Raw genomic sequence first — 13343 nt, forward strand, 5'->3', positions numbered from 1 at the left:
GACCGGGCACCGGACCGCGCCCCCCCCCCCCGCCCGCCCCTCCGCAGCCGGCTTGTTCCCCGCGCACCCGAGCGGGGCGACTGTCACTAGCCGCCCGGACTGGACCCCGGGCAGGGTCTCGGGGTCCCGAAAGGGGCCCGGGCGACCCTCCGAAGAAGAACTTCTTGTGGGCGGGTCCCCGGTACCCTGTGGCCTGGGCGACCGCTATTGTCTGCGCGCGGCGCTCGGCGGCGGCCCGGGGCGCGGGAGCCGCGGGCCGGGCGGGGCCGGGCCCGGGGTGGCGGCGGGAGGAGCCGGGGGAGTCGCGTGGGCCGGACTAGGAGGAGGAGCCGCGCCCGTGGGAGCAGAGCCGGAGCGGCGCGGGCAGCGGGCAAGCGTGATGCCGGCGGCGGCGGGGGACGGGCTCCTGGGCGAGCCGGCGGCGCCCGGGGGCGGCGGCGGCGCCGAGGACGCGGCCAGGCCGGCGGCGGCCTGCGAGGGAAGTTTCCTGCCGGCCTGGGTGAGCGGCGTGCCCCGCGAGCGGCTCCGCGACTTCCAGCACCACAAGCGCGTGGGCAACTACCTCATAGGCAGCAGGAAGCTGGGCGAGGGCTCCTTCGCCAAGGTGCGCGAGGGGCTGCACGTGCTGACCGGAGAGAAGGTGAGCCGCCCGGGGCGCCGGCCCCTGGCCTTCGGGTTGGGGGATCGGGGAGGCAGGGACGGCGGGGACCCTGCGGAGAGCCCTGCGCTGCGAGTCTGGCTGCGGAGCCCCGGACGGGCGCCTCCCGCTCCGTCGGCTTTTCCTCTCGGGTTGAAAGTGGGGTCGAGCCAGACGCGCGCGCAGACCCTCGCAGCCGGGATACCGGCCTTTCCCGAGGGGCGATCTGGGGTCACTTTCCCTGGGGGGCGACTGGTTTCCCCGCGAAGCCTCCCGCAGCCTTTTTTTGCTCCTCGAAGGGCGCCGCCTGGCGGACACCAGCGCGGGGGTGGGGTGGGCTGGGGTCTGGGGGACTCTGATCTCCGGGCCGGTAGGGGCGGCAGATCAGTGGAGAGGCTGGAGCCAGGAATGGAGTGCGTGGGCCCTTACGCTGAGGGTGGGAGAGCCGATTAGCCAGCCCTTGGGGGAACTTAGAGTCTGATCCGCACCCTGGGCTCTGGGTAGGAGGTGGGAGAAGGACGAGAGCCCAGGGACGTACCCGCTTGTGGGCTGCGGCAGCTAGGGGAAGTTTTGCGTGCTCACAGGAGGGTTTTCACGCGCCGCCCCTCCCTCCACCCACCCTTCCCACCCCTGCATCCCCATATCACCCCCTCCTTCCCTCCTCACTCCAGCCGCTGGGGTGGGAGCTGCAGTAAGGATCCTGCTCTGGCAGATACAGAACTACACACCGCTCTCCCCAGATTTCAGAGGTTGGGAGACGCCTTCTTATCTTCCTAGAAGAGGGGAAAGCAAAGGAGGAACCCCAGACACCTGCAAGGGTACCCCCTCCAGCCTTGTGAGACGTTAGCAGTGTGTGAACCCTTGCCAGGCAAGCCTCAGCTAGACCGAAGTTGTAACTTAGATCTGTGAGAAGAAACCCATAATATGATGACTTACTTCTGAGGTGAGGCTCCAGCCGGGAGGCTGCCCCAGCCTGGGACTTACCCTAAGCTTGGAAGTACTTCAGGCTGGGGTTGCCCCAAGCTCATGATCCTCTGAGACTCAAGGCTCCCCCCAGGCTGGGGCTTGCTCAGCACAGGTAGGGTAGTAGCCCCTTTTTGTGGCCCATTCACCAGGGAGGCATCAGCAGTGTGGGTGGGAGTGGGAAGCTCCAGGCTTCCTACCTGCCCTTCCACCCTCTGCCCTGGGATCCTCTGTCCGGCCTGGAAGTTCCTGGGAGTGCACTGCCGTGTGACCTCTGATTACTGGGCGAGCTGCCCTGCCCGCCAGTCCCAAGCCTCACCTGTCTGTAATCTCCCTCCTCGGTTCCCCAGTGTGTCCTGGAGCCCCTTGCATTTGAGTGCAGGTCTCCATCACCCTTGTCACTTGTCCTTTTCCTACAGCCGCTCTGGGTGGGGTGCCCTTTGTTTTGGGTAAGTGGGGTTAGAGTGAGCAGTTCTAAAAGTGCCTCTTGCTTGAATTTCCATGCAAAATGGGAGTGTTCAGGATGAACTCACTGAATTGAGTAACTCTTCAAAGGAGAAGAAGAAGAAAAACAAAAACAAAACCAAAAAACTCCAAACCTCATTCTAGTCCAAAGGGAGCGTGGCACCGTTTACTCCTGGGTTCGCAGTGGGCTGGGAACTTACACATCCCGTCATGGCACGGGGATGCCCGAGGCCCCAGCTAGCTAACTACAGTGCGCTCAATTCTCTGTGCCCGGCACACGGGGGTAGAACTTTATTTTGATTCGAAATGTATAGGATTCAGTCTAGTTGTGTGTGTTTCCTCTTGAAACTTAGCAAAAAGAGACGGGGCGTTATGCTGACAGCAGAATGGGCAACGTTAGAGACACGCTCGCTTCCCCTGCCCTGCGGCTCAGCTGCTTCGGGCTGCCTTCCCCTTTCCGGTCCGTGCTGTGGGTCCGGCTCCTCTCCGCTGCAGTTTTGCTTCTTAACATCAGGCTGTTCGTTTTGGCTGCACTGCCCGCGGATGCACTCAGAGCTCAGTCCCTAGCCCGATGCTTGGGCTCTGGAGCTCTGTGCTGGGCCCGAAGGCTCACAGCCTTCGGTAAGTGGGGAATTCCTGCCCGGATGGGGTCCAGTGAGGATTCCCCCTCACCCTTAGGTGCTAACGCCCGTTTATCTCATCTTGTCTTTCTTAAATGATGCATCTCACTTCCTCTCCACAAGGGGAGGAACAATTAATTGGACGTAAAATTATTGTGCTGGACTAATTGATTGGATCTAGTTAAGGAGTGTGGTTCTTAGAGTGGAGAAGGAGGTTGAGAGATTTTTCCGATGTGCCCTACTTCAGCCCTGAGAATCAGTGCTCAGGGAATGCAGGCGTCGTGAGAAATCTGGGTTTTAGTTCACTTAATGGCCAGCTTGAAAGAAACAATGGGTGTCATTCATAGCTTTTTATCTCCCAGATCCAACACCTTAATGCTTAACTAAAAGATTTGGTTTTTGGCAGATCGTAGAGATTAAAATGTTTGTGTGTGTGTGTGTGTGTGTGTGTGTGTGTGTGTGTGTGTGTGTGTGTGTGTATACATGATTCTGCCTGGGAAGTATTGCTGAGTTCATGAGTCCCCAGCCCCACTCATGTGCTGGATAATGTCTTACTAAGGCCAAAACAAAGGTGAAGTCAACCTCACACTATTTGCAGCCTCCAGGTCTCTTTACAAGGTGACCTATTAAGAGGGTTTTCACCCAGAGAGGGGTTACTGCTGTGAGCCAAACAAGGGGAGACCTCGAGGTGACAGGACCCAGAGGAAGGGAGGAGACGAAGTGTCCCCAGAGTGGGTGATGTGAGTGTTCCAGAAGGGCCTCTCCCTTCAATAATTCCCCCTTTGCAGAGGTGCATACTTTCTGGAGAAAGCACTCGACTTTTCTCTATTCCTTTTTTTTGGAAAGGACACAGACCACCGCGGGAGGGGAATTAAGTCATGAAGGCTGTCCTAAGAAATAGATGTATCCCCCCCACGCCATCCCCTGAGTGGAAGGATCCAGGGCAGCCCGTCCTGAGGAATCAGTTCATGAAAAATCTGCAAAGGGGGATGGAGAAAGGGAAGAAGGGGAGGTACCCCCACGCCTGCAGTTGCAGTCTCAAACTGTGCACGTTGTGTTGGGTGATTTATGCCAACAGCCAGAGTGTTGCTGGCTTAGGGTGTGTGTGTGTGTGTGTGTGTGTGTGTGTGTGTGTGTGTGTGTGTGTGTGTGTGTTGTGACTTGACGCTCGTTTCCAAAAAGCTTTGGGTGCCATCCTACATGGCTCGCTGAGAATCACCGTCTGAGTCCGTCTGACAAACGGAGCCGCTTTTTCCTGACTTTCATTCAGGCTTCAATCCTATCTTATCAAGAGGCTCCTTTTCCCACCACTGCGTGCGGGACAGTATTTTTTTTTTTTTTTTTGGCCAGCCTCTCTCCGAAGTTGTTTGAAAGTCATTTGAATCTAGTGCCCTTTTACCACTGGAAAAGAAAAGATGGCTTTGGGCAAGACCTAATTTTGTCCTCCTGTAGCTTTGAGTTGCTGCCATCCTCCGTTAACGCGGCTTTGAAAATAAATCATTCACTCGATCATGTGAAACTCTTAACCCGCACGTTCTCAGTCTGTCTTTGACTAAGTTGATGATTAGACAAGGAAAAATGATCACAAAATCAGACTTTGAAAAAAAGGATTCTCAGTGGCTTTGAGACAAAGAGCAAAGTTGCTGTGCAGGAGTATTAAGTGATAACTTTGAAATGTGCAGGAAGAGGTGTGCTTGCGGCCTCGGTATCGGTCCCCAATACCTATGAAATGCACAGTCTCTGGTACTTGATAGGTTATTCATTTTAAAGATGAAAGAATATAGTTGCAGAGGCTTAGAGAGAAGAGCACAGGGGTTTCTCAAGTATAGAGCAGGTTCCACAGGTAGGCAAAACTGCAAAAAGGGAAAAATAGTTGAGGCCACAGTTACTTTTTTGTGTGATTAAGTCTCTCTGAGAGACAAAGTTAGGTACAGAAAATGATTGGTTGAGATGTTTACCTTGTTCTAACCCTTGGTTAAAAAAAAAAAAAGCCTGTTTATCACTTTCATTGGAGCTATTTTGGGGCTAAAAATAAGGGTTGCCTGCTTAGTAAGTTGCCAATAATTATGCTTCAAGCATGACAGCACCAGATACCTGGAGTGAAGGAGTTACTAAAAATACAATTTACTATGTTTTTTGGATCAGGAAATATGACTAATTTTAGAGGTGGCCTTTTGGCAGATCTGTTTTTAGCAAGTATTTCGGAAACAAACAGGTGCTAAATCCTGTATTTTTTTTTTTTTTAAAGTGGTAGAAATTTAGGGGTAATAGCTCTGAGGCTCAAGAAATGCCTAGGGAACTGGAAATTCCTATTAGTCCCCAGCAGGGATTTCTTGGCAAGCGAAAGGCATTGGGGAAAAGCACCTGCTCAGTGTGTTGCTTGTGATAAAGCAGTGCCTATAGTTTCCGAGATTGCATGCTGCAGTTCACAGGCACAATCTTTTTGAACTTCCTGCCCTGCCTCATCTTTTTGAAGTCCTTGTGAATGATGGAAATTGGCACTTTGGGCTCACTTCTCAGTGTTCATTGATACGCAGGTCCCATGGACTTCAAAGGGCGCTTTGAGTCAGCACAACAGTGCTGAATAGTGCCCACGAAGAGGACACAGCCTGACATTTTCTCTGCGGGTGTGGAGTCACCGGCACAGGCTGGGCTCAACGACAGCGGTCCGCACGCTGGTGGCTGTTCCAGTGCCGCGTGGCAATCATCCATCCCAGGGGTTAACTTTTCCAGGAGGTGTGGGGAGTGGCAGCCGTGTCTGCCCAGAGAGAGGAGCAGACTGGGTGTCCTGTGGGAAGGTGGTTTGGACACCAAGTATCGTTTACCTCGGGATGTACGCCCCATCTCGATTATTCATGGTAACCCAGCGACCTGCTCTCTTGGTTAATTGAAACCCGTAGATAATCCCCAAGCCTTACTTTTAGCAAACTAGTGAAACCTCTTCCTCTGCTCAGCCTGGGCCCTGGCCACTTTCAAGTGCTGACCTGAATTGAATTTCGTGCTCTCTGATGAAATGGTGCTGGCTGGTAGGACGACCAGCAGGAAAGGCGTGAACCACGGGACCTGAATGGTACCCGAGGAGGTAGATAATTTTACAAAGGTAGACAGAGCTATTGCCTCTCCTGTCTCCTGAACGCCAGCTCAGCGGTATAGCGCCTTGTGGCATGTTCAGGGTCTTCCATGCATTTTCTCATTAGTTGCTAGAAGCAGCCCTGGGCAGGTGAGAACCAACTCGCTGGTGTCCTTACCTTTGTTGACTACGTGGATGTATGCCCTGAGTAGATTTTTCCTCTGACCTTCTCTTCTCTATTGCTAGGGCTGCCCTAACAAATGACCACGAACTGGGCAGCTTAAAACAACAGAAATGTATTCTCTTAGACTTCTGGAAGCCACAGGTCCAAAATCAAGGTGTTGGCAGAACCTCTGAAAGCTCTAGGGGAGGATCTTTCCACGCCTTTTGCAGCTTCTGGTGTTTGCTGACCATCCCCGGCATCCCTTGGCTTGTGGATGCAACACCCCAATCTCTGCCTCTGCCTTCATATGCCCTTCTTTCCCCTGTGTGTCTTCTCTGTCTCCAAATCTCCCTCTCCTTATAAGGAAGGAGGGGAATGTGGTCTTACGGTGTATACTCGGGACCAGCACCTGTGAGGGGAGGAGAGGCGAGGAGAGGGGCAAGGCAGCATGGGGCAGAGGCAGAAGTTGGGCCCCGATGCAGTCCCAGCTGAAGCCCCCCGCCCATGCCATGCTGCACTCTGGAGCTGAGAGGTCCAAGCTGGGGCTCTGCATCTTATATCTACTGAGGTATCCAGGTTGGGGCGAGGGGACTGAGCCTTTGTAACTTTGGACCCTGGACCCGTCATTGGGTGAGGGCTGCCCTGGGAAGGGGCGTGGCTTAGGACACTTGCTGAGGGTAGTTCCCGGGGTGAGCTCGCAGCAGAGGTCAGCAGCTGGGGAGGAAGTTCTTAGTCCAGAAAGGGAAGTGGTGCAGCGCGGCCAGGTGTCCACTGCTTACTGGGAGAGACAGGCCGGAGTCCAGGGTCTTGATCTGAGTCCAGGCCGGATCCGTAAACAAAGTGGGCAGCTTCCCGCCCTACCTTGCCCACCTGGTTATGATGTTTCTCCACCTGAAATGAGGGAACAGCCACAGTCTACTTCCTAACAGGGAGCATCCTGGGAATACTCTGGCCTCACGTTTCTTTTCACGTAGGATGCTCAGGGCTCACTGTTGGGTTTGTGGGTACCTTTGGGGTACTTTCATGTATTCTATGTGTTTTCTCTTGAGGACTTTATGTCCACAGAGTCGGGCCAACTTGTCGACCAGCGTGTCTAATCAGAGACAGTGGGAGAGATCGTCCCTCCCCCATCACTCCTGAGCTGTGGGAAATTGGATTGTTGCCAAACAGAGTCATGATTCGGGACATTCGGGTGACAGGAAGGATTGCTCGGGTGGGAGCCATCTCTTAACACCCTCTTACCACGTCTACCTCCAGCGAACCGGCTCTTCCCTACAGCTATGCAGTTTCTAATGACTGGATTCTTTCTGGTTTTTAATCACGTGTGTGTGTGTGTGTTTTAAGATTCGTTTGGCTAAAGTCTGCAATAGGAAATACAGACACGTGGTCTTAAATGGAAAGGTTTCAAGAGGGGATGCAGTGAAAGGTAATTCTGCCTTTACCTGTGCGCCTCAGTGATGGGTTCCTCTCCCCAGAGGCAACCCCACTTCCAGTTTCCTGTGTATCCTTCCCAACGTACTCTATCTGCATACAAGTGTACATACATTTGATACTCCATATGCATGCATTTGTAAAGGTACAGATACAGGGAAATACATTTTTACACTATACATGCTGTTCAGTATCTTGCTGTTTTCACTTAACAATATATCTTGAACATCCTTCCCCCAAATTACTACAGAATTGCCTTATTCTTTTTAATTACTGCATAGTATTCATCGTATGGAGGTACCATGTTTACTTAGTCATTCCTTGATAAGTATGCCAATGGACATTACTTGAGGAATTAAGCACAATTAAAGAACGGACATTTAGGTTGTATACAATTTTTTCTTATTCCCCAATAGTGCAGCAGTAAATATCTGTGCCTGTGTCATCTTGTAAATGTTTCAGGTATATCTGAGGGATAAATTCCTAGTCTTAGGCGAAAGGGTATGACTCTTTTTTTTTTGGCCACACTGTGCAGCTTGTGGGATCTTAGTTCCCCAACCAGGGATCGAACCTGGGCTCCTGCAGTGAAAGCTCTGAGTCCTAACCACTGGACTACGGGGGAATTCCCAAGGGTATGACTTTTAACTGTTGACGAATATTGCCAAATTGCCTGCCAAAGAGGTTGTCCTAGTTTATACTTCCATCAACCTGGTATGTGAGTTTCTTTCCACATCTTTATCGATATAAGGTACTCTCAAACTTTCTGATCTTTGCCTATCTAGTAGATTAAACATGGTATCTTTTTTATGTGTAGTTTATCATATTTGTAAGTGAATTGAACATATTTCATATGTCCAAAAACAATTTGGATTTCATTTCTGTTAATTGTTCATGTCCATTCTCCATCTTCCCTTGGGTTTTTGGTCTTCTTCTTATTGATTTATAGGCACTTTTTATATTTTAAGGCAATCAGTCCTCGTCCAGTGATATATTTTGAAGCCTCCTCCACCTTGCTTGCTCCCTGCTTATTCTTTGTCTTTGTTTCTTGGTCATCCTCACCATTGCAGAGGTTATTTCCCTGGATTCTACTAACTAGTGAGGGGCCATAAGGAGCTTTGCGGTTCCATGGACCCCTACAAATTGTATGTGTATAATTAGATTTCTGGGGCAAGGATCCATGACTTCATCAGATTCTACAAGGAATTATTTACCCCCAAAATGTTAAGAGCCACTGCTTCGTTGCCCATCTGTGTCAGCAATGCTGTCTGAATGGAGGTTTGTACGTTGGGATCAGGATTTGGATCACCTTGGCGTGTTAGCACCTGTGCTAACTGGGCTGAAGTTGCAGGTTACACTCGGGCTAGGCAGGTGATTCTATGACTGTGACCTTGGCTTGGCATGCCTAATTTCTGCCTTCCTGTCCCCCACCATGCCTGGGTCACAGGGAAAGGGCATGATAGAGTGTGGACAGATTTTTGGAAGACGTCGACTCTTGCTAGGACATGTTTGAATCATGTCCCATTATTTCTTCATGGGAAAGGTGATAGATACAGTTGATGGTGAGTGGTTGAGAAGAAAGAGAAAGAGGGAGCATCAAGGGAAATGAAAACCTTTTAAGGAGCAATAGCTGCCTCTTAACTTGGACATAAAATGCACCGAGTCAAGTGTAAGCACGTGTGTACAAATATTCCTGGGACCCTTTGGGGCTATTTTGTCCACGCTCGAAGCATTCCGGCGGGTGGTACTGGTGGAGTGAACTGGGCCTGTTTGGAGTCCTGGAGGGCAGCATGGCCTCGCTCTGATGACCCTCTCTATTGCTCCTGTCCCCTGTCACTCTCTGCCGCCTCACCCTGCTTTGTCTTTCCTCAAAGTGCTTCTCACCACCTGTATTAGTTTGCTAGAGCTGCTGTAATAAAGTACCATACACTGGGTGGCTTAAACAGCAGACACTTATTGCCACACAGTTTTGGAGGCCAGAGCCCAAAATCAAGGTGTTGGCAGGGTTGGTTCCTCCTGAGGGCTGTGAGGGCAGGATCTGCTCTAGGTCCCTCTCCTTGGTTTGGGGATAGCTTTCTTCTCTCTGTGTATTTTCACATTGTTTTCCTCTGTGTGTGTCTGTCTCTGTGTCCACATTTCCCCTTTTTATGAGCACATCAGTCGTACTAGGGTCCATCCTAATGACTTCACTTGATGACCTCTGTCAAGATCATTATTGCCGAATAAGGTGAAATTCTGAGGTACTGGGGGTTAGTCTGAATGTTTGTGTCCCCTCAAAGTTCATAGGTTAAAACCTAATCCCCAATGTGACAGTATTAGGAGGTAGGGCCTTTTGGAGGTGATTAGGCCATGTGGACAGAGCCCTTATGAATGGGATTCCTGGTCTTAAAAAAGAGACCTTAGAAAGCTCTTTTGCCTGTTCTTCCATGTGAGGCTATAGCAAGAAGATGCTGTCTAGGAACCAGGAAGAGTGATCTCACCAGACGCCACATCTGCCTTGGTCTTGGACTTCCCAGCCTGCAGAACTGTGAGAAATAAATGTCTGTTATTTATAAGCTATTTGGCCTATGGTATTTGTTATAGCAGCCTGAACAGACTAAGAAAGGACTTAAACAGATGAATTGCGGGGGGGGGGGGGGGCTCCAATCAATTCATACCATCACCTGACCCCATGGTATGTATTTCTGTGTTCATATGTTTATTATTTTTCTCCCCATTAGACCGTAAGCCCCATGAGGAAAGGATCACTGCTTTATGCTTGGTGGCTAGAATAGTATCTGGTACAGAGACAGTGCTTAGTCAATATTTTTTGAATGGATCAAAGAATGCTTTGATCTCCCCAGGCCATGAGGACGGTTGGCCGGAATGGTTTTGTTTTGTTTTTTTTTGTTGCGCCACGGAGCTTACGGGATCTTAGTTCCCCGACCAGGAATCGAATCCGGGCTCCATCAGTGAAAGCATGGAGTCCTAACCACTGGGGCACCAGGGAATTCCTTGGCCGGGACCGGTTTGACAGCCCTGTCTCTCTCACTTCCTTGCAGCTCCTGGGTGCGCCTGTGTGAGCAGTGAGGAGATTGGACAGCTTGTTCAGCTGGCGCTCTTTGGGAAAAATCCCAGACCCAGGACAGCTGTGCCTTCTGCAGGGACTTGTTAAGGAAGTCACCTAGGTATCAGAGGGACCAGCCAGAGACAGAAAGATATCCTGCAGTGTCATGGGACTGTTAATGGACCCTCAGCTCTTTCCTGAGAAAACGTACCAACACTGCAGCAGATGGGCGACGTTGCTATTTGCAAACATACATTCCTTTGGATGTTTCCCATGGAGATATATGGAGTTTTGGATTCTGTCTCTTTAACTAAAGATTTTTTTATAAGTTTATCAGTCTCTTAGCCAAATTGCTGCCGAAACGTTTAGCAAACCTGCTTGCTTGTCTTGCCTGTTCTCTGAGCCATTTGATTCGTTCTCATCCCTTTCCTTGCGTTATCTCTGTCGTGGTTTTTTTTTTTTGAAATATAGTTGACTTACAATGTTGTGTTAGTTTCTGCTGTATAGCAAAGTGATTCAGTTTTATATATGTGTGTGTGTGTGTGTCTGTATATATATATGTATATATATATATATTCCTTTTTTATATTCTTTTCCATTATGGTTTCTCATAGGATATGGAATATAGTTCTCTGTGCTGCACAGTAGAACCTTGCTGTTTATCCAGCCTATATATAAAAGCTTACATCTGCTCATCCCAAACTCCCCCAACCTCCTCCCCCTTGGCAACCATCAGTCTGTTCTCTATGTCCATGATTCTGTTTCTGTTTCATAGATAGGTTCATTTGTGTCATACTTTAGATTCTACATATAAGCGATATCGTATGGTGTTTGTCTTTCTCTTTCTGACTCACTTCACTTAGTATGATAATCTCTAGTTGTATCCATGTTGCTGCAAAGGGCATGATTTCATCCTTTTTTATGGCTGAGTAGTATTCCATTATACATATGTACCACATCTTCTTTTTCTTTTTCGGCTGTGCTTTGCGGCTTGCAGGATCTTAGTTCCCTGACCAGGGATTGAACCCGGGGCCACAGCAGTGAAAAACCCAAGTCCTAACCACTGGACTGCCAGGGAGTTCCGTGCACCACATCTTCTTTATCCATTCATGTGTCGATGGACATTTAGATTGTTTCCTTGTCTTGGCTATTGTGAATAGTGCTGCTATGAACATAGGGGTGCATGTATCTTTTTGAATTATAGTTTTGTCTGGATATATGCCCAGGAGTGGGATTGCTGGATCATATGGTAGCTCTATTTTTAGTTTTCTGAGGAACCTCCATACTGTTCTCCATAGTGGCTGTATCAATTTACATTCCCACCAGCAGTGTGGGAGGGTTCCCTTTTCTCCACACCCTCTCCAGCAAGTGTTATTTGTGGACTTTTTCATTATGGCCATTCTGGCCGGTGTGAGGTGGTGCCTCCGTAGTGTTGATTTGCATTTCTCTAATAACTAGAGATGTTGTATCTCTGTCATTTTAATCTCCTACTGAGTTTCTGTTGTCTTACATCCTGCCCCATGGCTTTTTGCTAAGGGGTCTGGCCATCCTTCTGACCCTGTTCAGATACTCTTTTTTTTTTCGGTACGCAGGCCTCTCACTGCTGTGGCCTCTCCCGTTGCGGAGCACAGGCTCCGGACGCGCAGGCCCAGCGGCCATGGCTCACGGACCCAGCCGCTCCGCGGCATGCGGGATCTTCCCGGACCGGGGCACGAACCCGCGTCCCCTGCATCGGCAGGCGGACTCTCAACCACTGCGCCACCAGGGAAGCCCTGTTCACATACTCCTGTTCCACGAATCTCTTCTCTTGGTCACGACTTGCTCTTCGCCAGAGCTCTGTGCACAGGAAGGGTGAACAGCAGTGAGGGATGCCCCCTGGTCATGGTGCTGGCGGACAAAGCAAGCGGAAAATGCAGCAGCCACCCACGAGGAGGCTTGCTCTCTCTGTTTCAGATGATGGGATGAAGTTCTGAATCCCAATGATTCTCTTGTCTACCTGGAGCAGAGCAGGGTGTTCGTGACCTTCTGAGTCACCAAAAACCTACAGGAGAGGATTGCGTGCTTGCTCTTTGCTTTGACCACGAGGATGTAATACTGATAACAATAGTAATAATTAACATTTACGGATCGCATACCATCTGCTAGGCCATGTCCTAGATGCTTTGCTGCAGAATAGAATTTATTCCTTACAGTGGCTTTTGTAGTAGGCAGTGTTGTCCCAGTTTTGTAGCTTAGGTTAACCAGCCGTCCGGGGTGCCCAAGAGTCTCTAAAGTCCTGCATTTGGGGAAACTCCTAAGATAACAGCAAAACCAGAGGAACCCAAGAAGACATCTCATCAGTATTTGGAATCCTACTGAGGGTTTTCAAATGAAAGTATTAAAGAGCAGTTAATCAGGTCATGAATAAGTGATGAACGTACCAAACCCCAAAGCCCAAAGCCCTGGGCGTAACTGAGATGCTTGTTGTGGACGAAGACCTCCACTCGTGGTCCTGGGTGGTGAGGGGGGCTTTTCCCACCCCTGGGCTCCAATATGTTAGGTTCACCGTGCACTCCAAGTCTCCAGTGTGGGCAGAGGTCCTGGTCTGCCATCTTTTACAAGTTCACAATGAGATGAAGAGATTGAACCTGCTCTGTGTGTGTGTGTGTGTGTGTGTGTGTGTGTATTATTAAATAAAAATCATAATACCGAGCTAAATATAAACACACACAACTTTTCAAAGATTTTTTTGATGTGAACCATTTTGAAAGTCTTTATTGAATTTGTTACAATATTGCTTCTGTTTTATATTTTGTTTTCTTGGCCATGAGGCATGTGGGATCTTAGCTCCCCAACCAGGGATCGAGCCCACACCCCCTGCATTGGAAGGTGAAGTCTTAACCACTGGACCACCAAGGAAGTCCCCACACATAATTTTTTGGTAGCAGATTTTCTTTTTTTTTTTAATGACA

At 49.9% G+C, this 13343-nt stretch overlaps 1 protein-coding gene across 1 annotated transcript in view; it reads left to right on the forward strand.

Annotated features, from left to right (window-relative positions):
- The first annotated feature begins 314 nt into the window (after positions 1-314).
- HUNK (hormonally up-regulated Neu-associated kinase) overlaps positions 315-13343 on the forward strand; it is a 112949-nt gene continuing 99920 nt past the window's right edge. The window contains exon 1 of the mRNA XM_004264511.3: positions 315-640. Within this exon, the coding sequence (XP_004264559.1) occupies positions 380-640 (261 nt within the window). The 5' untranslated portion in view covers positions 315-379. The remainder of the gene's footprint in view (positions 641-13343) is intronic.

Source organism: Orcinus orca, chromosome 5 (genome assembly GCF_937001465.1).
Source record: "Orcinus orca chromosome 5, mOrcOrc1.1, whole genome shotgun sequence".
Taxonomy (NCBI): domain Eukaryota; kingdom Metazoa; phylum Chordata; class Mammalia; order Artiodactyla; family Delphinidae; genus Orcinus; species Orcinus orca.